Source organism: Panthera pardus, unplaced genomic scaffold (genome assembly GCF_024362965.1).
Source record: "Panthera pardus isolate Hobbes unplaced genomic scaffold, ASM2436296v1 HiC_scaffold_12, whole genome shotgun sequence".
In the NCBI taxonomy this organism is placed as follows: Eukaryota; Metazoa; Chordata; class Mammalia; order Carnivora; family Felidae; genus Panthera; species Panthera pardus.
The window spans coordinates 46,400,045-46,424,156 of record NW_026526677.1 but is presented as its reverse complement, the minus strand read 5'-3'; the positions used below and the strand labels follow the sequence as shown (position 1 = coordinate 46,424,156).

Here is a 24,112-nt window from a genome sequence, read left to right as displayed (position 1 = left end):
TGAAATAAGTCACAGAATGAAAGATACAGCATAAGGAATATAGTCAGTGAATCTGTAACAAGTGATGATGTGTCAAGACAAATGGTAGCTGCACTTGTAGTGAACATAGCATCATGTATAGACTTGTTGAATCACTATGGTGTACACTTTGTGTGGTGTAACATTTTGTGTCAATTATGCGCAAATGAAAAATAAAAATAAAGACACATTGCACAGAAAAAAAAATAGGAAAAGGATCCTAAAATTTGTAAGGAACCACACAAGACCTCAAATAGCCAAAGCAATCTTGAAACAGAAGACGAAGGGGTACCTCAGTGGCTCAGTCAGCTGAGCATCTGACTTTGGCTCAGGTCATGATCTCACAGTTCCTGGGTTCAAGCTCCATATCAGGCTCTGTGCTGACAGCTCAGAGCCTGGAGCCTGATTTGGATTCTGTGTCTCCCTCTGTCTCTGCTCCTCCCCTGCTCATGCTCTAAGCATGAGAGTTTTGTTTCTCTCTTAAAAAGAAATAAACATTTAAAAAAAATTTTTTTTCTTAAGAAAAAGAAGACTAAGCTGGAGGCATCATGCTCCCTGATTTCAAACTATATTCCAAAGTTCTAGTAGTCAAAACATTATGGTAGAGCATAAAAACAGATACATATGTTAATGGAACAGAATAGAGAGCCCAGAAATAAAGCCACACATATATAGCCAATTAATTTAAGACAAAGGACCCAAGAATATACAGCTTCTGCAGTAAGTGTTGTTGGGAAAACTGGACAGCCACATGCAAAAGACTGAAAGTGAACCACTATCTTACAACATATGCAAACATTAACTCAAAATGGGTTAAGGACTTGAACATAAGACCTGAAACGATGTAACAAAATGAAAAGGCAACCTACCAAATGGGGATTTGGAAATATGTGCAAATCATATATCTGATAAGAGGTTAATATCCAATATATATAAAGAACTCATGAAACTGAATAGCAGAAAGAAAGAAAGAAAGAAAGAAAGAAAGAAAGAAAGAAAGAAAGAAAGAAAGAAAGAAAGAAAGAAAAGGACAAAAAGAAAATGAAAAAATACAATTAAAAAATGCACAGATCTGAATGGACACTTTTCCAAAGAAGACACTCAGATTGCCAACAGACACATGAAAATATGCTCAACATCAGTTATCATCAGGGAAATGCAAACCAAAACCACAATGAGAGATTACCTCACACCAGTCAGAATTGGCTAGTATCAGAATGACAAGAAATAACCAAAACTGGCAAGGAAATGGAAAAAAGGGAACCCTTGTGCTCTGTTGGTAAGAATGTAAATTGGTGCAGCCACTATGGAAAACAGTATGGGGGTTCTTTAAAAAACTGAAAATGGACGGGGCGCCTGGGTGGCTTAGTTGGTTAAGCATCCAACTTCAGCTTGGGTCATGATCTCACGGTTCATGGATTTGAGCCCCCACGTCGGGCTCTGTGCTGACAGCTCGAGCCTGGAACCTGCTTCAGATTCTGTGTCTCCCTCCCTCTCTGCCCTTCCTCATACATTCTCTCTCTCTCTCTCAAAAATAAAAAAATTTTTAAAATTAAAAATGGAAATACCATATGACCCAGTGATTCCACTTGTGGTTTTTCCTAGAGAAAATGAAAATGCTACCTTGAAAGATATGTGCACTCCTCTGTTCACTGCAGCATTATTTACAATAGCCAAATATGAAAACAACCTAAGTGTCCATCAATGGATGAACAGATAAAGAAAATACAGTGAATATACATTTATACAGTGGAGTATTATTTGGCCATAAAAAAAGAATGCAATCTTGCCATTTACAACAACATAGATGGACTTTGAGGACACTATGCTAAGTGAAATACTATATGGTCATACTTATATGTTGAATCTTTATTTAAAAAAATAAGCTCATAGATACAGAGACCAGATTGGTGGCTGCCAGAGGCAGGGGATTGGGGGGTGGGCAAAGTGGGTAAAGGTGGTCAAAAGGTACCCAAAAGATGAGTTATATCCATATATATTGACATAGGTATTCATAATATATGTTTGAGTGGAAAAACAAGTAGCAGAAAAATATATACACAGTAATCTCACTTTCATTGAGGGAGAAAATGAGAGAATGCTTTCTGTTTGTGTAATTGTGTATGTGAGCATGGCATAGAAATACACCTAAAACTGTTAACAAAGTTTGCTTCAAGATCTTCTATCTACTCAAATCCACATAATACCAATGCCATTGCCTAAAATAAAATATCCAACAAAATTAAAAGCCAAAAAAAAAAAACCCAAAAAAACTAAAGTAGAAAAAAAGTCAAGCAGAATTACATTTTCTCAAAAATTAGTATGCAAAAGAAATAAACCATAGAAAGTCTTCTCCTGAATAATGCCAGATGCTAAAATACACAACTTTTTTTTAATTTTAAGAAGGCATTATAATAGCATTGTGGCAATTAAAAAATACTGGCAGAAACAGAAAAAAATGAGTATTCTAGTAGGTCATGTATAAAATCCAATTTTTAAAAAATGAGAACGGAATAGACAACAGTGCAGAAAAAGTTGTCGAGCTAATAAACAGACTCAGGGACCTAAGAAGTCCAACGTCAGCAGAAGGTTATAAATATGAAAACTTATAAGCCATGATGTAACAAAACACGGCAGGCGGGTACGCAGTCTCCTCCCCTCTCCCTCTCCCCAAGCCCTCTCCCAAGACTGTCATCACTATCCCCAGTGATCTTTTCCTCTCAGCCAAGATAAAGCTGCAGAAATTTTCTTAACCGAGCACTCCGGGCAGCCTCTACCAAACTACCCAAACTGTGATTGCAGTATTAGATGCAAACAACTTGTCATTTCTTCAGTAGGAGAGGATCCAAGATAAGAATTTGCGGCCCAAACAATGGAAAAGGCGCACGTGATCTCTTCAAGTATGAACAATCAAGAGGAAGACATTTAAATATAGGCTTATTGCTCTGGAAAACAGTGTGGAGATTGCTCAAAAAATAAAAAAGAGATCTACCCTATGACCCAGCAATAGCACTGCTAGGAATTTACCCAAGGGAGACAGGAGTGCTGATGCAGAGGGGCACTTGTACCCCAATGTTTATTGCAGCGCTTTCAACAATAGCCAAGTTATGGAAAGAGCCTAATTGTCCATCAACTGACGAATGGATCAAGAAATTGTGATTTATATACACAATGGAATACTACTTGGCAATGAGAAAGAATGAAATCTGGCCATTTGCAGCAATGTGGATGGAACTAGAGGGTATTATGCTAAGTGCAATAAGTCAGGCAGAGAAAGATACTGTATGCTTTCACTCATATGTGGATCCTGAGAAACTTAACAGAAGACCATGGGGGAGGGGAAGGGGGGGAAGTTACAGAGGGGGAGGGAGGCAAACCCTCCCTTTAAGTCTTTAAGAGACTCATAAATACTGAGAACAAACTGAGGGTTGATGGGGGGTGGGGGAGAGGGGAAAGTGGGTGATGGGCACTGAGGAGGGCACCTGTTGGGATCAGCACTGGGTGTTGTATGAAATCCAAGTTGACAATAAATTATATTTAATAAAAAAATAAAAATAAAAAATAAATATAGGCTTATTAAATCCCTGACATTTAGAAATAAAGAATGATGGCCCTGGGGCACTTGGGTGGCTCAGCCGGTTAAGAGTCTCACTGTTGATTTTGGCTCAAGTCATGATCTCACTCGTTGTGAAATCGAGCCCTACATCGGGCTCATGGACAGCATGGAGGCTGCTTGGGATTCTCGCTCTCTCTCCCTCTCTCGGCCCCTTCCCCACTTATGCATGATCTCTCTCTTTCTCTCACAAAAATAAAATACATAAACTTAAAAAAAAAAAAAAAGTGATGGCCATAAGCAACTAAAGAGAAGAGAAAGATAATACTCCGGCCTTCGAGGTGAAAATAGCTTGAGCTCATTCTATCCAGGTGCAGAAAATAATTTCTTTTTTTAACGTTTATTTATTTTTGAGAGAGAGAAAGAGCATGAGCAGTGGAGGGACAGAGAGAGATTGGGACACAGAATCTGAAGCAGGCTCCAGACTCTGAGATGTTGGCTCAGAGCCCCATGTGGGGCTCAAACTCACGAGCTGCAAGATCATGACCTGAGCTGAAATCAGATGCTCAACCGACTGAGTCACCCAAGTGTCCCAGATACAATTCTTTTTTTTTTTTTAATGTTTGTTTATTTTTGAGAGACAGAGCGTGAGCAGGGGAGGGGCAGAGAGAGAGGGAGACACAGAATCCGAAGCAGGCTCCAGGCTCTGAGCTGTCAGCACAAAGCCCAAGGCAGGGCTCACATCCACAAACCATGAGATCATGACCTGAGCTGAAGTCAGACGCTTAACCGAATAAGCCACCCAGGCACCCTCCCCCCAACCCTGAAATAATTCTTAAATCCATAGAAAACTGCAGAAATTCTCCAATGAACAATCTCATCTTCAAATAACTACCCAAGGCACATTTGAGCTGGATAAGATATAACTGCAGAAAAATAAATACTATAAGCATTGGGGAAACCATTGCTGTAGGTTTAATTCTTTTGTGTGGTGCTCCTTAAAAATGTGGAGAAAAGACATTTTAAACACATTTTGGAGTGTCCGTTCTATCAATCTTGAATGGGTTGTGGAGAGTAGATTCGGTGAATCCAACAGCAGATAATACTTCCCATTCTTTAACTCAAAGCTGTTCTCTTTAACAGATAAAAATGTAGACCTTTAAGTATTAAGTTATACCATTGGATGCAAGAACAATTGATTTTAAAACACACCATTTTATAAGTACCACTCAGAAAAAGAAAAAATCATGTCAATTACTATTACTCAAAGCTTACCAATTCCTTAGAATTTTTATTTCCTACTTTTTGAAAGTGTTCTTCTAGGCTTATTAAGGTATGGAAGTGACCACACTATGAAGAGGTAGGACGCAGTGCACACACGTGGAAGCAATGAGAACCCCTGTCTTCCACCTGGCTGACAACAATTATAGAGTGCCATCCATTTTATGACACTCTTATTTCAGGGATGTTAAAAAGTGAAAAACAACAACAAAAAAGTGCGCCCTAAAATTCATGAAATGGGACACATCAAATAAGTTACATTTCCAGTGGGTTTAAAAGGAAAGAAGGTCTTTAAAACAGATATGTCTCTGGCGGCAAGGGAAATAAAAGCTAATAGGAACTACTGGGATCTCATCAAGATAAAAAGCACAGTGAAGGAAACCATCAACAAAACTAAAAGGCAACCGATGGAATGGGAGAAGATATTTGCAAATGACATATGGATAGAGGATTAGTATCCAAAATCTATAAAGAACTTACCAAACTGGCCCCCCAGAAACAGATAATCCAGTGAAGAAATGGACAGAAGACACGAATAGACACTTTTCCAAAGAAGACATCCAGATGGCTAACAGACACATGAAAAAATGCTCAACATCACTCATCATTAGGGACATACAAATCAAAACCACAATGAGGTAACACCTCACATTTGTCAGAAAGATTATAATTGACAACTCAGGAAACAACAGGCGTTGGCGAGGATGTGGAGAAAGGGGAACCCTCTTGCACTGTTGGTGGGAATGCAAACTGGTGCAGCTGCTCTGGAAAACAGTGTGGAGGTTCCTCAAAGAATTAAAAATAGAACTACCCTACTACCCAGCAATTGCACTGCTAGGTATTTACCCAAAGGATACAAAAATGCTGATTCGAAGGGGCACACGCACCCCAATGTTTATAGCAGCACTCTCAACAATAACCAAATTGGAGCACCTGGGTGGCTCAGTCGGTTAAGCATCCAACTCTTGGTTTTGGCTCAGGTCATGATCTCACAGTTTCCTGAGTTTCACCCCTGCGTCAGGCTCTGCACTGATGGTATGGAGACTGCTTGGGATTCTCTCTCTCTCTCTGTCTCTCTCCCTCTCCCTCTCTCTCCCTCTGCACCTCCCCTACTCACACTGTCTCTGTCTCTCTCAAATAAATAAACTTTTAAAAAAATAGCCAAATTATGGAAAGAGCCCAATGTCCATCAATTGATGAAAGGATAAAGAAAATGGGGTGTATGTATATACAACTGAATACTACTTGGCAATGAAAAAGAATGAAATCTTGCCATTTGCAACAACATGGATGGAACTAGAATATATTATACTAAGCAAAATAAGTCAGAGAAAGATATATGATTTCGCTCATGTGGAATTTAAGAAGCGAAACAGATGAACATAGCAGAAGGGAAGGCAAAATAAGATAAAAACAGAGGGAGGCAAATCATAAGAGACTGTTAAATACAGAGAACAAACTGAGGGTGGCTGGAGGGGAGGTGGGTGGGGGATGGGTTAAATGGGTGATAGGCATTAAGGGGGTGTCACATGTAAGACAGGAATCACTGGGTTCTACTCCTGAAGCCAAGACTGTGCTGTACGTTAACTAACTTGAATTTAAATTAAAAAAATAATAAAACAGATAAATGTGATTCAGTGTGACACATACCTACACATGACACATACAAAATGCCTTGAATGAAGAGGAGTGCCAGGGGAGGCACACAAGCCTTTCCAGTCGGGGCCCAGAGTATGCTTGGAGAAGGCAAAGGTGAAGAGAAGGAAAAATCCAGAATGCTGGGAAAGAGTTCAGGTAGGACAGGATGGGCTACATGCCCCGCTCTGAGCTCGCACAGCTCTCTCAATACTGGTGACACATCAGATGAGGCAGGGAGAGCAGTGTCCCTCACAGAGCAGGTGCTCAGTATATACTTGCTGAGCGAGTGAATGTGTGAGCATGTGTGTTTGTGGGAGCGAGTGAACGAGCGTGTGAGTTAGGGGTGTCTGTGGCCGGAGATAACAGCTGTTCTCTTTCCCCCTGCCCTTGTCACCCCAGAAAAACTTGAGAGCGAGAAGCTGAACGTTGCTGAAGTCACCCAGTCAGAGATTGCTCAGAAGCAAAAGTTGCAGACCGTCCTGGAGAAGGTCAACGAAACCCTGAAGCTTCCTCCCAGGAGCATCAAGTGGAATGTGGACTGTGAGTTTTACAAAAAAGGATGGAATGGTTAAATGTCCCCTGTGGCCCCCACCCTGGGGTTTCCCCACAAAGCCATCCAGGACGCTGGCAGGCCCCCGGGTGGGTGCAAACCCATTTATCATTGAGTGAGATGTGCCCTTCTTTAGAGAACTTATCCTCTGTGCTGCTGGGAAAATGACAAAGTGTCCAAAGCCAGTGTGCTTTTCTGTGAAAGGCCGTTTGTAGCAAGTTCACGTGAGCTAGGGAGCAGAGGAGACTACTACGGATTGAGCTACTTCTAAGCCCCTGTACAACCTTTTGAGAAAGCCACGTGTCCAGCTCATAGAGGCTTCAAGAAGCCAAAATCCCTACGTTCAGGCAGCTGAGGAGCAGGGGAGCAAGGACTTGGCTCTGTTTTGAAGCCCATGCCCTTCCTCTCAGCCCCTCATTTTCCAGAAGGAGCAAAGGTCTGGGGCTGACATCGCAGGCCCTGGAACAGGATTTTCAAATTCGGGTTGTGCGGCTAGTGTAGCTTGAGCATCTCCAAAAGTTATAAACTGCTTGTTCTTTTGCTACCTTAAGAGCCTGCCAGGCTACTATGGACGTGATGAGTCCATAACAGAATCAGCCTTGAATCAGCAGATCAGGTGACTCCAGTGGCAACCTCAGATTTCTCAGAGGGCGTCCAGAGTTGTTTTGTTCTTTGTAATCGATGAAAATATGAATTCAGATTAATAAAATGATTTAGATCATGTTCTCTGCTTTTAAGTATTAAGGGGTTAAGTTCTAGACAAAATCGTATCCAGTTTAAACAACTTAAAATGGACACCTTCCCCCTCCCCCCAAAAAAACCACCTTTCCAACTTGGGAAAGAAAAGGAAATCTTGGGGCACCTGGGTGGCTCAGTGGGTTAAGCGTCTGACTTCAGCTCGGGTCATGATCTCGCGGTTTGTGAGTTCGAGCCCCGCATCGGGCTCCGTGCTGACAGCTCAGAGCCTGGAGCCTGCTTCGGATTCTGTGTCTCCCTCTCTCTCTGCCTCTCCCCTGCTGTGTCTCTCTCTGTCTCTCAATAATAAATAAACAGTAAAAAAAAAAAAAAAAAAAAAAAAAAAAAGGAAAAGGATATCTTTATCCCTCAGCTTAGAGACCCAGTAGCTGCCAGACCCAACCTCTTCAGCAAGTTTCTAGCAACTGACATTGGAGGTGAGACAACAGGTACCTCCTTCAGCATAATCATACCTTCACGTGCACATCACACAGTGCTTGAAACAGGGCGACCTCTGTGTGATGGAGAGAAACACCCGGGAAGAGGGGAGGCCATGCCCTGGGTCCTGGTTGCTGCCCCAAAGGCCAGGAATGCTAACAGTGTTGGGGGAGGGGGGAGGGCGCCTGATTACTAGTGTGGGAACTGCATCTACCTTGCAGAAATCCACAATAGTCGTGAGCATTAAAGTCCTCTGATAAAGACCCCTGCTTAGTTTTGTTTCAACCTATTCCCTCCTCCCTGAATGTGGACCATCTCCATGCACCCCTCCCAACAAAACACCTTTTCACTTACCAGGGAACCCAGTTTTGGAAAGATTGAGATAGAATGGAAATTTTTTTTTTTTTTTTTTTTTTGAGAGAGAAGGAGAAACAGAGCACTTGCACCAGCGAGGGGGTGTGGGGGGCAGAGGGAGAGAGAGAATCTCAAGCAGGCTTCATGCCCAGCATGGAGCAGGAAGTGCGGGGCTGGATCTCCCTGAGATCACAACCTGAGCCAAAATCCAGAACCATCCTGAGCCAAAATCCTGAACCATCCAGGCGTCCCAGCATGGAACTTTTTAAAGCCACTTCAGGACCATGGTCTTTAGTGGCTTTTAATGATTTGTTTGGTTCATGTTTACCCTCATTTGTTTAAAAAACTTTTTTTAATGCTTATTTATTTTTGAGAGAGAGAGAGAGAGACAGAGACAGAGTGTGATGGGGGAGGGGCAGAGAGCGAGGGAGACACAGAATCTGAAGCAGGCTCCAGGCTCCGAGCTGTCAGCACAGAGCCCGACGCGGGGCTCAAACTCACAAACTGTGAGACCATGACCTGAGCCAAAGTCGGACGTTTAACTGAATGAGCCACCCAGGCACACCCTTCATTTGTTATGGGGATATGTGTACGAGTAAAATAATCACCCGTGTTGCCACTCTCATCTGGCTGTTTTCATTTTTTGCCCACTACTGTCCCTATCAATGCAAATGTTTACTCACACTCCTGTGTTTTGTTATTTTCTCTTAATATTATATCAGATTTTCTATATTCCCATGTAGGATTCATTATCCCATGTATTCACTATCCCAGGTAGCCATTATTTTTGATGGCTGCTTCTATTTCACTGGGTAGAAAGTCCCATAGGGATCTTAAACCCTACATTGACGTTGATCCTATTAGGATGTTTGCTCACCTACTGGCTACTGTCGGGGCCAAGTCAAATGTCTTAGGTTGGGTCTCTTTTTGCTTCTCTCGAGTTATTCCTGTCAGATAGATTTCCAAAACAGAGATGAAGTACTAGGCCGGAGGGATCATTCTCTCAGCGGCTAGATCCCTGTGATGACTGTTTGCAAGCATGAATGGTTTCTTCCATAAGGGATGTGATGGGTCCAACTCCTGGAGAGAAGTTCTGTCCCTCCCCTCTGCTATTCTCTCTAGCTCCTAGATATCGTGTCATCTTTCCACTCAGGACGAAGGTGGCAGGGACAGCTGTGAGTTACCAAGGCTCTTGATCTAGGGCTTTAGGGAGGTCTACCTTTTCTTCTTGCTTTATTCACAACAATTTTCATGATTAAAAAGCTATAAAATGAAAACAAATTTGAATATTAACAGCTAACATATCTATGGTGCTTACTGTATGCTTTGTACTATTCTAAACCGTTTACGTATTTTCATCCTTGTAATCCTCACTCAACCATCTGAGGTAAGAATTCTAGTATCCCCATTTTACAGATGGGAAAATAGAGGCAGAGAGCGATTCAGAGACAATGAATGTAAGCTTTAAGAAGTCAGGGATTTTTGTTTCTTCACTACTGAATCCCCAGAAAGTGGAAGAGCAACTCGCAAATACCAGACACAGTAATATTTGCTGAAGGAGTGTCCTTGTCCAAGGTCACACGGGTGGTGACGGGTGTAGCCAGAACTGAAAGAGAGTCTTGCCGTGGAGCCTGTGCACTGAGCCTACGCATGTGGTCCCTCTAAGCTGCCCACCCAGAGACAGGGACTGTCAACCTGCAGTGTTCCCCTTCAGGTCGAGTGTGAGTGTGTGTAAGAAATAGATAAGTAAATTAAATGTGTGTATACATAATTACATATTTTTTTTTACAAAGATGAGATCAGTTTATAAGATGTATATCTTCACAGATCATTAAATATTCTTCTGTCACTTTTAATATTATGTAGCAGAATATCGTATGGTTATAGTATAATCTATCTAATGAATAATGGATTTTAAGGTTGTTTTCCACTTTTCCACTATTATCAACGTAGCCTGATGAGTTCTGTCTGCTGATAGCCACAATTACTTTTTTAGTACAAATACCTAAGAGTGGCATTCTAAGGCCAACGTGTGTGTATATTTCTAAGGTCATAATACGTATTGTCAAATTGTCTCCAAAAAAAATTACACCAATTGATATTTCCACCACAACTCCTATTTGGAGGACTATGCCTAACTCAGCAGCTCCTTTGAAAATGTCCACCAGCTCCTGGCACAATGGCTAAGTGCCCAATTTATATAGTAGAGCCTGGGCCCACCTCTAAATCTGCACACTGCCATCCTGACCCAAGGGCAGGACCACAGAATCCCTAGATTCTATCTGGCATCAGGGAGAAAACCAGGAGATAAGCTCAAATGTAGCAATGATGAGGGGACCCCAATAGATGAAGGTTGTTAGGATTTTTCTTAATTAAAAAGATGAGGGTTGCCTGGGTGTCTCAGTCGATTGAACGTCTGACTTTGGCTCAGGTCATGATCTCACGGTTCATGAGTTCGAGCCCCGCGTCGGGCTCTGTGCTGACAGCTCAGAGCCTGGAGCCTGTTTCAGATTCTGTGTCTCCCTCTCTGCCCCTTCCCTGTTCATGCGCGCGCTCTCTCTCTCTCTCTCTCTCTCTCAAAAATAAATAAACACTAAAGAAATTTTAAAAAGAAAAAAGATGACATACCTTTATTCTAAAAAATTTTTTAAATAGGGAACTATCATATTTTCATTTTTTTAATATTCCTTTCCAAGTCTTGGCCACAAACGTGTGTGTGTGTGTGTGTGTGTGTGTGTGTACACATATATGTATATGTATTTACATGTATGTATATCCATAAATGTGTATCTTTACATTGTTTCTATTATTTCTGTTTAACATTACACTATTAATATTTATAGTTACACTGTTTCAACAGTGATTTTCAGTGTGTGGAAATTATTCCATTATGTGGATATACCATAACTTATTAAAGCAGTGATTATTAACCATTCTTGGCCCAACCTAGTGATTTGCCAGGAAGAACTCAGGCGTCACTGAGGAGAGAATAGCAGCTGTGGGTAGCAGTTAGGCCTTGGGGACCAGGACACTTGTGCTTTTTTTCATCTGTTTTGCCTAATGGCTTTTAAACAAAGGGTTTCTCTGCCTAATAAAAAAAATGTTCTTGAAAACCACCAGTCTGAACTATCCTCTTATTATAGTGTTTTCCAGATTTTTAAATACTATATTACACAATAATTAACATCTTTGCACATGTGTGTGTGTGAGAGAGAGAAAGAGAGAGGAAGAGAGAAACTGTATAATTATTTCTTTTGAAAAACTTCCCAGGAGAACCGAGCACTCCTCAATAGAGACTGGCATCTGTATGGTGCTTATAAAATAGCTCTATACTGCTCAGTACAACAGTCAAGATGAAGTACAGTGTCACTGGTGGGTAAGAACAACCTTTTTGACCACATCTTCTCTAGCACTATGTTTTGTCATTAAAAGGGAGAGGCGCCTGGGAGGCTCAGTCGGTTAATCGGCCGACTTCAGCTCAGGTTATGACCTCACGGTTCGTGGGTTCAAGCCCCGCGTCGGGCTCTGTGCTGACAGCTCAGAGCCTGGAGCCTGCTTTGGATTCTGTGTGTGTGTCGCTCTCTCTGCCCCTCCCCCGCTCTCACTCTGTCTCTCTCAAAAATAAACATGGAAAAAAAAAAAGAAGAAAGGATAGAGTTAGCAAATGTCCTTACAACCCTCAGACTCTGGACTGACGTACAGCAGCTCTGATCAGAAGAGCAAACCCAATTATGCCTCTGTCTGGCTGCAAGCACACCGTGTCGGTAGGTCACTCCCGGGCCAGGAGCCTCCTCCGAGGCTGTAACTGTGGGTGAAACTTTGGACGATGCCCAAAAGCTCAGAATTGACAATGTCTTCTGGAAGACCTAAATGGGAGCAGATCATCTGCTGCTCATTGGCGGTGGAAAACCTTCTTCCAAATAGCAGTGATAACAAGTAACCCTAATGAGTTCCCAAGGAATGTCTGAGTCATTTCCTTTTCTTGGGGATTTCTTAAAGCTCCTGTTAAAGCAGACTCATCAGTCCCAGGGAAGACAGAATGACACCCTAATAATGGGCCCAGTTTGTGCTAAGTACACAAAATGAGCACTTTTGTTGTTGTTCTTTCCTTAAATGCCTCCCTGTAAGGAGGATCCCATGAGGCTGGTAGGACTGGGAAGGCATGTAAGGTACCTGGCGAAGCTTTCCTTTTATGAGACAGAACGAGGAGAAAGTTGACATGGTTTAATTGTGTAGGTGTGAAGTGTCGTCTTGTAAGTTGCAATAAAAAGTATCAACCCTTCTTCATCATCTGCTATGGGCTGGAAGCTTTGTCTATACTATTTCTGGGAATTCTTACAACTTGTATTTCTGCAAAGGTACTACTATCCCCACTTGTGAAGGTTAGCAGATTGAGACTCAGAGGCCTTGAATGGCCTATCCAAGGTCATGGAGGCAGTAGATATAGAGCTTGTCAAGTCAGAACTGAAGCTCCAGTCTGCCTGGCCCTGTGTGTACCCATTACATTACAGTCTTCTCCTCTCATCTGTGAAATCTACAACTCACCAGCTGCCCACCCTCCTCTAGTACAAATAGGTTTAACATCTAGCACGTTGCTCAGGAGCTATAGAAGCCAGCTGGGTCGCACACATCCTTTCCCCGCTCTTCCCGAAGGGCATTGCCTAAGCTGGCCATACACGGTACTCCAAAGAGCAACAAAGGCCTTTAGATGTCTCATGCCTTCCTCGAGGGACTGCAAGCCCTGAACAAAGGAAAGGATCCAGTGTTCCTGACTCAGTGTTTATTGAATGAGGACTTGCTTTGGGTAGAGCCCTGGGACAAGGGTAGTGGTGATAACCTAAAGAGTTCAGAGTCAAGAGAGAAGGGAAAGATGATGCAGGGCAGACATGAATGAACAAGGTTATTAAAATAGAATGAACAAGAACATGGGGGGTGGCAGAGGGCTGATCTTTTGTCAAAATTCAGCAGCTGTCAGGGTCCCTACTGGAAACCTGGATTAGAGTGGAGAGGCACTATATTGGAAATGCAGCAATAACATGACCCAAGAAATAGCTCCATGGGACTTGGCCAAGAATGAGGGGACCTAAGGGCAAGGCCTGTGAGATCCTTAGTGGGGCGATAAAAGGTGCATTGGGTGTGGTACTGCTACATTTTGAATATCTGCTTCTATTTGCCTAGAACCTGGAAGACGATTCTCTAATTTTTGATTCATCTTTTATTTCAGCTGTTCACGCCAAGAGCCTGGTAGCCATTTTGCATCTGCTGGTTGCTCTGTCCCAGTATTTCCGGGCACCGATCCGACTCCCAGATCATGTCTCCATCCAAGTGGTTGTGGTCCAGGTAAGACAGCACTACAAACATCTGCGCCCTTAAAGAGGCACGGAGGCTGAGTTCATACAGGAGCTACGGCATGCCAGGTAGCCGGATACAGGTGGAATGGTTGCTGAGTGTCCTTGATGTGCTGTGTGTTGGGAGGCGCATGCGTGTGCCCTGTGATGCACGTGGGCAGCAGTCAGTCACATGTGCAGTGGGTGGAAGAGCGTGTACTTGAGTATGGGCTAGCCTTGTGTGGGGCTTGTCCGTGGGGTTTGCAGGTTTTCGTAAAGAGGGTGTCTGTGTGCTATGTATTTGAGGGTGTGACGTATGAATGTGAGGTGTGTGCAGTGGGGTCAGGAGAAAAGGTGTATCCCCTGTGTATGCATGGGTGTGCCCTGCAAGCCAGGGAGAATCATTTTTTGGTTAAACAAATGAGGGACAGATATTGGGAAGAGACAGATAACCTGTGCATGTGAAGGGGTGTGTGTGTGTGTGTGTGTGTGTGTGTGTGTGAGAGAGAGAGAGAGAGAGAGAGAGAACGAGAACCCCTGACTGGCCATGCCTATACGGAGGGCATGGCTGCTTTTCACCTGCCCAGAGAAGCATGGCTGGGATCTCAAGTCACCCTTTCCAGATTGTCGGATGGAATTTCCATTCGCATATGGCTGTGTAATTTCCACGGCGAGAGTGTGCTCTCTCCCTGTGACTATCTCACTCTGCTCCTAACCCTATTACATACTCAAATTCAATTTTATTTTCCAACTTTATGCCCATTTAGGAAAGGTCAGCATTCTGTTTGCTTGTTTCTGTTCTTTTCAAATAAACATGCTGCAAGGGAGAACGCCCCTTCTAAGCAGCTCACTGGTTATCCAGCGTTCTGGAATAGAGAACAATATGGCGGTTCTACCATCCCTTGGTGAGAAAGAGTCTTGAGGGCTGGTAGGCTTGGCCTGACCCCACCAGGCCAAGTTTCTCGGACAGAAGCTGAGCTTTCAGGGATCGGATGTCGGTGGAGGGGAGGAAGATGTGAAGGTGTTCTTCAGTCGGCTGCTCGGCCGTGCCCTGGTGATAAAGTATTTCTTCCATGCCTTCTGGGTATCTCCCTTGCTAAACGTCAAGGAAATATAATAGAAATAGTCACGTTGGCCCTGCCTGCCAGGAGACAAGACTACACCAAGGAGAGGGCGATCAGAGGGCCACAGGCGGTGAGCATGTGTGTGGTTTAGACACTAAGTGCAGCTAAAAGGACTAATTGGCCTCATGGATCGAGCAGTCAGCTGCGGCAAGCGTTTTATGTCTGCCGTGGATATGTCGCCCATCCCAGAGCAACCTGGTACAAGCATCTTACTGGTGAATCCAAGCCATCTCTATTATATTATTTTCACCACTCATGTATAAATTAATTTCAGTATATTTTTTAAAACGCTGATTCAAGATTGGGGTGGGGGGGAGCCCTGTTTTGGAACAGGGGTTACTGCAAGCCCATGTCTCAAGCCTTATTTTAAGCTCAGTCCTAGGCCCATCAGAAGGCTGTTGTCAGTGTAATGTCTCTGTGGACAGTTCTGTGAGCAGGAGGGTGGAAAACAGGACAAGGTACATAAAAACCTGCATGTCAGGTTTTATGGGGTGTTTTGCTTTGTTAAGTTAAACAGGCACAGAAGCAGGACTCAGAATTAGCCAGAAGTCACTGACCCAACCACAGAAAGAGTCCTCGAGGCCACAAATAACAGATCGAGGTGAATCTAGGTGCTGTGTGAGGGATTATTTCACCCAGATTTCCCTTCTATTCTGTACAAAAGCACTGAATTCTGCATGAAGTTGAAGATGAGTTTTTATGTCTGTGAAGAGCCTTACAAGATCAGGACACAAATTCCATTAGCCCCTTGTAAAAATTACACATTTGTTGAAGCTGAAATGGGAAAGGCCCTTGATTTATCCTTACCGGATCCCTTAAAAAAAATTTTTTTTATTGTTTATTTGTTTTTGAGACAGAGACAGAGCATGAGCAGAGGAGGGGCAGAGAGAGGGAGACACAGAATCCAAAGCAGGCTCCAGGCTCTGAGCTGTCAGCACAGAGCCCAACACGGGGCTTGAACTCATAGACTATGAGACCATGACCTGAGCTGAAGTCAGACGCTTAACCAGCTAAGCCACCCAGGCATCCCTGGATCCCTTTTAAATTATATCTTTATTTTTCCTTTTTACCTTTTTCACTTTGATAACCCATTCTTCCAAATCTAGTGCAGATACACTGTTGACCTTTATCCAGCTCTACCTTTCCTTCGATAAAAGTATTTTGCAAGGACACTAGTTTCTGTGGCTCTTAGGAATAGAAGAGAAGGTTCTAGAAGTTTGGGCAAGAGGGCAAGAAGGCAGGTTTCAGCTGAAACACTAACAGTTGTAGGCTCCTTTTTGACACTCTTCTCTGCCTTTGTAAAAGATGAACTTGGGGCGCCTGGGTGGCTCAGTCAGTTAAGCGTCCAACTTCAGCTCAGGTCACAATCTCGCGGTCCATGAGTTCGAGCCCCGTGTCGGGCTCTGGGCTGATGGCTCAGAGCCTGGAGCCTGCTTCCGATTCTGTGTCTCCCTCTCTCTCTGCCCCTCCCCCGTTCATGCTCTCTCTCTGTCTCAAAAATAAATAAAACGTTAAAAAAAAATTAAAAAAAAAAAAAGATGAACGATGTGACAGGTGCTTGCCATCCCCAGACTGCTGTCCTCATTGTGCCTGGGAACTGACTACAGAGACCTGGTCTAATGAATCTCCCTCTCCACACCTATCAGAAGGTCTTCCTGAGGGTGCCTGGGTGGCTCAGTCGGTTAAGCATCCGACTTCAGCTCAGATCATGATCTCACAGTTTGTGGGTTCAAGCCCTGTGTTGGGCTCTGTGCTGACAGCTCAGAGCCTGGAGCCTGCTTTGGATTCTGTGTCTCCCTCTCTCTCTCTGTCCCTCCCCTGCTTGTGCTCTGACTCTGTCTGTCTCAAAAATAAACATTATAAAAAAAAAAAAAAAAAAAGGTCTTCCTGAGCCCTGACACTCTTTCACTGGCTCTCATGCCCACACAACGGGGTTTAAATTTCAAACTGGCACTCAGTTGACTCCCCATCAACTAATGGCAGCCATCGTCCCACTAATGGCAGCCACCATTAGTGGCTCCATTCCAGTGGTGCTCTCCTGCCTCTGCCTTTTTGCTGGGGCCATCCCTTCTGCTGGAATGCCCTCTCCTCTGCATCCTGTCAAGTTCCAGCTTGAGGACCCCCGCCCCTTGGAAGGGTTCCCTGACCATCCCAGCTGAACATGCCTGCTCCCGTCAGCACTTCTGTCTGCATGGGACCACCGCATAATTGGTTACACACGACACTTCTGAGAGTGAAAGGGGGGTCCTACTGTAATCATTGAGCCGTTGAGCCACCCCATCAGGCACAAACACTGGTACTGTTTCTTGGAAATCTTTCTCACATACCTGTTTCATCTACCCCATTGTTCTCTAAGTTCCTCAAGGTCAGAAATTATGTCAGACGTTCCATAGTATTCGTTCTTATCCAACAGAGGTTCTTGTACAGAGAAAACGCCAGTTCATGAAATAAAGAAGAAAGAGGCTAGATTGATGGGAGGAGGCAGACAGATGATGGGTGGACAGATGGACAGATGGATGAGTGGGCGGATGGGCAGATGGGTAGGTGTGGGAGCCTCCAAAGTGCTTATCCTTTTCTCAGAGAATAAGCTAGTCACCTGAGAACTGTACTGCTTAGTGAAAAGCTCCCCTATTTATCCATTAAAAACAAAAACAAAAACTCTCCCCCTGTTTAAATTTTCCAAGTTGGCCTCCGTCCTCCACCCCAGCCAGCCCCACTGTTAAATGTGTTTCTCTGCTTCCCTCTGTGGCCCCAGCTGGAGGGCAGACACGCCCTAGGCCTTCATTTCCATTTGGTTTACTGTGGATTACTCCCGGAGGCAAACAGTTTGCTTCCAGCAAAATGTCTTCCAATAAAGAAAGAAAAGATTCACCATCCAAGAAACGGCCAACTTGTTTGGAATAAACACTAATTGCTCTTAAGTATGAATGGTATGGTCCAGTCCCAGAAATCTGGGGCCTCCTTTTGCCTCTGGTAGTATCTCCTCTCCGGTTTCATTTCTTGAACAGCAGTGACTTTCTCAATATCAGGAACGCTAATCAGTTTTGGGTGGGTGTTTTTTTTTTTTTTTTTTTTTTTTGTATTTTTCTAAAGCATATTTTTCTCTCTGCCTCCCAACCCTTCTCCCCACCCCTGTTTCAGAAACGAGAAGGAATCCTCCAGTCTCGGCAAATCCAAGAGGAAATAACTGGTAACACAGAGTATGTCAACACCATTGTTGCCAGCCATTCTGTAATGGAACACAGATGTTTCTCCGAAATTCATCCATTTGCTGATATTTAGTTTTCATTTATTGGGATTGCAAGAGGGATTAGACTTCAGCCAATGATTATAGTTTAGCCTTTTCCATGCATTCAAAACATGCCTCTCAATGCTTAAGGTACAAACTTGGGTGGGGAAGTGGGGAGAGGGAATTAGCAGTGATTGAAAAATTCTAATTTTGTGGCACTCCAGGAAAAAGTATGCCCCAAAAAGCCAACCAGCATGAAATCGTCATGCCATAAACATGGGGTTGAATTTAAATTGCGAGCCTCCAAAAGGACGTTTTCTTCCTTTTCTGAATCTGATTTATTTGGTCACGTGCCATGACCCAGAAAACCCTTTTCTACCTTAGAGTGGTGGGTTGGTGCTTGGTGTTTTTTCGTTTCCCCGTTAAGCAGTTGGCCTATCAGAATGCAGGAGGTTTGCCACGGGACAGAGAAGTTTGTTCTTAGGTAGAAAAAAGGCGGGGGTCTTGAGATCACTGGGCAGGCCTGAGCCCTGGCCACGGGCAAAGTGTGTTTTCAGCATCCCCTGAGACCCCAGCTTTCCTCTATGTTCTCTTGAACAGGAACGAAGTGGAAAGGGCAGGGAGGGACCTTTAAGCCGGCCGGACTTGAGTTCAAATCCAGGCTCTCCTGCCCGCTCAGACCTTGGTTTCTGTATCTCTGAAGTGGGGAGTGTTTTCCTAACCAGAGAGGTTGTGACGATTCACTGTGGCAACGGCTGGGCCCCCGTGACCATCAGCGCTGCCTGTCGTGGCTGTCCCCCGCCACGGCTGACCCGCACCCTCCAAGCATTGCCCAGTCTCTAGGCAATTTGCCTCCCCGGTGGTGGCTGAGGGAACTCCAGGGTGCCGCCTGCCTGGACCACAGTGTGCTTGTGCCTTAAAAAGAGCCCAGGGTAGGGCAGAGACGTGGAGTGGTGCTTCCCAAGGGGCCCAGTTTATGGCCTGTGGAGAGCCTATCGGACAGCCTCCGCATCACTCCGGGGCCAGTCTTGGCGGCCAGCAGGGCTGCTGACACACAAAGCACACTGATTCCCGGCCTTGGCTCTGTGAGGGGCAGGAGGGATGCCTTCCTGCCCCTCACCCCCCACCCTCTGCTGGGCTTGTCCACGCCCGCTGTTTCAGCTTCTGGAAAAGAGAAAGACATACCTGAGAGGAGTCAGGGGACGTGACGTTTGGGTTTTCAGTGCTCTGTCGGCTGCATGCCAGGCCTCCTGTGGTCTCCCTCTGCCATCTTGCCACGCAGACCTGAGGGTGGATGTGAACTCCTAATAACAGCAACACAGAACACTTCATGAAGCACTTTTGTATCTACTGACGTTCAAAATACACAAAGCAACGCTCACCCCTCCTAAAACCACACATCCCAAAGGTGAAGAAGCAACTGTCCTTGGTCTATCCAACACCTAACTCCCAAGTTCATTATCCCTTCCAGTACATTACCCACAGGTCATCATCTAGTAGGTGATAGATGCACAGTTGGAATAAACCGATATAATAGGAACCAAAAACATATTCAGAAAAAAACGAACTGAGCACTTACTATATACTAGGAATTATGCTAAAGTCTTGCTCCATATTAAGTCATTTAATGCTCCGAACATCCTACTGGAGTATTTACCATTATCATCCTCCTTTTAGAGAGAAGAGACCGGGAGCCCAGAGAGGCTCCGTAGCTTGCCCAAGGACACACAGTGTCTCTGGGATTCAGACCTAAGTAGTCTATTTTAATGCTTGTGCTGTTAGTACTTTGAGGCTTCTTTGGTATGAGTATGGTTCTATGTCCTGCCCTATTTGAGAAACTGATTCTGAGTCAATGGCAGGTGCGATTTGGTGGGAATCACAGGATGAACTAGAGAAAGACAAAGCTGACATCCCCAAGCTGATGCAGTTCAGTGGTTGGGAATGCTGAAGCCCCGAGTCCGATATTCCTTCTCAACTATAAGCAACAGTGTGATTTTACTTAAGGCAAGAAATAGTCCTTTAAATATCACTTACACCAGGCTTTGTGCAAACACCAGTCTATCTGTATGGCAGAGGGAAAAACAGGTGGCAGTAGGGTAAAGACTACCAATAATTGGAGACTTAGTGCAGAAGAAAGTGCCAAGGAAGGAAGCTTTGTGGGCTCTTCAGTGAAGGGCAAAGAAGAAGAAACATGCTGTTTCCTTTCTCCTTTTCCTGCAGGGCTCTTTCCGGAAGGCACGGTGAGTTGCATAAGATTATCCTCTGGTGCTGGTGGCTGCCACGGGGTTTCTAGTTAATTCTGCAGCAGCTGGGAAGAACAGGCACTCAGCTTACTTCCTGCATGTGTGTCTGCACCAGCCTGGTGACAGGGCCACTTGGTAGGGAGGGTCAGCTTACCAGTGGGAAGGGGAAATCTAACCACGGCTGCCCAGTCCTCTTGTAAGTAGCCAGACCACTGACGTTGCCAGGCCCTGGATGGGTCCTGGGCACTTGCAGGGCGGTCATGCTCTAAGTTTGTTGTGGAAGCAAAGAGGTGTATGTACACACTTGGGAAAGTCCACTGTCCCTGCTCAGTCCAGCCCTTCTAGAAGCAATCTTCTCCCTCTTTCCTCATCACATGTCATCCCGCTCCAGTTTCCCAGAACTTTGGGTTTGTTTATACCGTCTGAACGTTAGAGACCTCAGTCACCCTTCTGGCGGTCCCAGATTTATTCATCAGTGCAAGAGCAGGAAAAGGCAGACCCCGGGACCACCAAACTTCCCAGCCCTGGGTCCCTCCTGGACATTCTTCTCATCCCCTGCCTCAGATCCTATCCTCTATTTTACGTCTCAGTTTAGAGAATCTGGGGGCTACAGCAAGAAAAACCCCGGCAAGGGGCGTGGCTTTGCCATTTTCAATGATCCTGTATATACTATGGATAATGTGAGAAATATCCCAGTCATGCTAACAAACTCAGATCAGCACACACTTCAAAGTTTATAGAACGACGCATGCACATGCCTTCTCTTTCGTCCTCACCACACACCTGGGAAAGGTTTTTCAGACGGCATTTTATAGAAGAGGAAACTGAGGCACAAGGGTCGAAGTGACTAGATCACTCAAGGGGAAGACCACACATTCTATCCCGGGGCGCCCAGGCTCCCAATCCGGTTATCTGTGCACGGATGTTTGTCATGGGTATCCTGGATTTGAAAATTAGCGGGTGAGGTGATTTGAGATTTGGATAACATTCTACCTCCAAAAAGCTTCAGAAACCCTTTAGGCCCATAACTAAGTCATGATGTAATGGATATAAATAGTGAAGAGAAATCCCAAGTCAATCTGGGATTCGACAGCCTAACAGAGCCCCCCACTCCCAGCCCAAAAGAAGGGTGACCTAGAGGATAGACACAGAGAAACAGAGAAAGCCCCTAAGCTAAGAATCAATCCCCAAAACCCACCCAAACCCAGTTTCCAGAGTTCCCAGCACGGTTTCACGCACCAAAGAATTCCTGCCTATATCTGACCTGGTGGCCATCTTGGCCGGGCCCTGGGGTGGGCTTCCCCACCAGGAAGCAGGTCTTTGCTGCATTTGACATTTTCCTGTGTTTCCAGAACGTGATGCCTTTGACACCTTGTTTGACCATGCACCAGACAAGCTCAATGTAGTGAAAAAGGTGAGCAAGAGGTGCCTGGGAGGGAGGGGGCCGAGCTGCACCAAACAGTAGAACACACGCATGCAGCTTGCAAGCTTCTTCAAACTGGTGTCCTCGCCAGCTCTCGGCAAACTCAGGGCTTTCCCACCTGATGTACACTTCACCTGTCCCGTTCCCACTGGATACCTTACCCACTCCCTTCTCCCATCAGGATGACAGTGTCTCCTGGGGGTTCTGAAGCTACAAGCACCCTGTCTTCCCATCCACACTGAACCCCCAACCAACCGGGCCTCCTCACTCAGCCCTCCCTCCTCCCCAGGCACAGGGCACCTGTCCCTAGGAGGGTCTGAAGGAGGGACCCGGTGAGGTCTCTTCTTCTCTGCCCGCCCCCCAACCCTGAGCTAGGACATTGCACCTATCATTCTGCCCTCTCGGGACCCCCTGCCCCTTTCACATTCCTGAGACTGGCTATTTGAATCCCACAGTGCAGGAGACCACAAATCCTGGGGGCCGTCCTTTCCTGCGAACTCAAGGAGCTTTGCAGAAGAGCCTCATAGGCTGCTTATTCTCACCCAGCTGAGCAGTGATCCCTGGCACAGCATCCTTGGCTGGGCCTTGTCCTGTGTTATTACACTGGTCCTCGTCCTCACAATAGGGTCACACAGGTGGCCACCAGGATCTGGCACTGGCGAGAGTCTCCATCTCACTGCCTGGCTTGTGCTTCTCTTTTAGACACTCATCACTTTTGTGAACAAGCACCTGAATAAACTGAACCTGGAGGTCACAGAACTGGAAACCCAGGTGGGTGACAGCCCTGAGCGCAGGGTGGGGGGCAAGGCCATGTTCAACAGCCACTCTTCCAAGTGCCCCATCCCTGCATTGCCAGGGTGGCTTTCCATGCTGATCCTGAAGCTTTCCCAGGAGGGAGTGAGATACTGTCCTGCTCACAGGAGTGAACTGCGTTGAATGCTGATTTTTTCCAGTGTTTTATTTTGAAAAGTTGCAAGAATATCATCATGAATATTCGTATATGTTTCACCTACCTACACCAGTTTTTGGCAGTTGACCACATTTGTTTGTTTCTCTCCCTCCTAAATACTTCAGCGTAATCTCTAAGAACAAGTACTCTCCTAAATAATCACATTACAATTATCAGATTCAAGCAATTTTCACATCAATACATTAGTCTATTTAGGTTGAACCACATGAAGTCATTGATATTTGGCTACTTAGGACAGTGTCATAGGGATCAAAGAAACAGTTGTCTTAATATTCTCAGGCTGCTTTTAATGGCCATGTCTCATTAGTCTCTTTTTTTTTAATTTTTTTAATGTTTATTTATTTTTGAGAGAGAGAGAGAGACAGACAGAACATGAGCAAGGGAGGGCCAGAGAAGGAGACACAGAATCCAAAAGTAGGCTCCAGGCTCTAAGCTGTCAGTACAGAGCCTAATTCAGGGCTGGAACTCACAAACCACAAGATCATGACCCGAGCCAAAATCAGATGCTTAACAACTGAGCCACCCGGGTACCCCTAGTCTCTTTTTAATATACAACAAATCCTTAGCCCTTTTTTGTAGGACATTGACATTTTTGAAGAGTGCAGGCCATTAGATTCATAGGACCTCAATTTTTTCCCCCTCATGATTAGATTCAGGCTATGCATTTTCAGTGACAATTCCACCCCCATAACACTGTGCTCTTCTCAGGCACTTTGTCCCTTAGTCCCATTCCTGGTGACAGTAACTTTGGTCACTTGGTTAGTGTCCACCAGATTTCTCTACTGTAAAGCTTTCCCCGCCTTTATAATTAATCTTTATCAGGAGGTACTTAAAGACTGTGCAATACGGGGCGCCTGGGTGGCTCAGTCAGTTAAGCATCTGACTTCACCTCAGGTCACGATCTCACAGTTCATGAGTTCGAGCCCCACGTCGGGCTCTGTGCTGACAGCTCAGAGCCTGGAGCCTGCTTCGGATTCTGTGTCTCCCTTTCTCTCTGCCCCTCCCCTATTCACATCCTCTCTCTCTCCTTCAAAAATAAACATTAAGAAAATTTTTTTAAAGACCGTGCAATATACCCTGTTTCCCAACCCCCTTTCATCTGTGATGAACTTCTAAAGTGTGGTTTTCTTTTGAGGATATGTGGGCACCTCCTGTTACGTTCAAAGACGACTTCCGGGTCTGCCACTGAGCTTTACCTGCCACTGTGTCTTGTCTGTACTCTGTACTCT

At 44.8% G+C, this 24,112-nt stretch overlaps 1 protein-coding gene and 1 long non-coding RNA gene across 9 annotated transcripts in view; one reads left to right on the top strand and one right to left on the bottom strand.

Annotated features, from left to right (window-relative positions):
• The window catches only part of PARVA (parvin alpha), a 191,641-nt gene that overhangs the window by 133,397 nt on the left and 34,132 nt on the right, over positions 1–24,112 (top strand). For all 6 annotated transcript variants that reach the window (XR_008421195.1, XR_008421194.1, XR_008421193.1 and 3 more), the window contains exons 5-10: positions 6,890–7,030; positions 13,792–13,907; positions 18,160–18,218; positions 20,468–20,487; positions 21,843–21,904; positions 22,616–22,684. Coding sequence is in view for 1 of the 6 variants with exons in the window: in XM_019456352.2 (XP_019311897.1) it covers positions 6,890–7,030; positions 13,792–13,907; positions 18,160–18,218; positions 20,468–20,487; positions 21,843–21,904; positions 22,616–22,684 (467 nt within the window). In the remaining 5 variants the exon portion in view is untranslated. The remainder of the gene's footprint in view (positions 1–6,889; positions 7,031–13,791; positions 13,908–18,159; positions 18,219–20,467; positions 20,488–21,842; positions 21,905–22,615; positions 22,685–24,112) is intronic.
• Positions 1–24,112, bottom strand: part of LOC109271152 (uncharacterized) — an 82,140-nt gene that overhangs the window by 34,423 nt on the left and 23,605 nt on the right. For 2 of the 3 annotated variants that reach the window (XR_002081842.2, XR_002081841.2), the window contains exon 1: positions 19,433–21,705. This is a non-coding gene — a long non-coding RNA (uncharacterized LOC109271152). Of the gene's footprint in view, positions 1–19,432; positions 21,706–24,112 lie in introns of those variants that run through there. The other variant, XR_008421196.1, reaches the window with a different exon arrangement.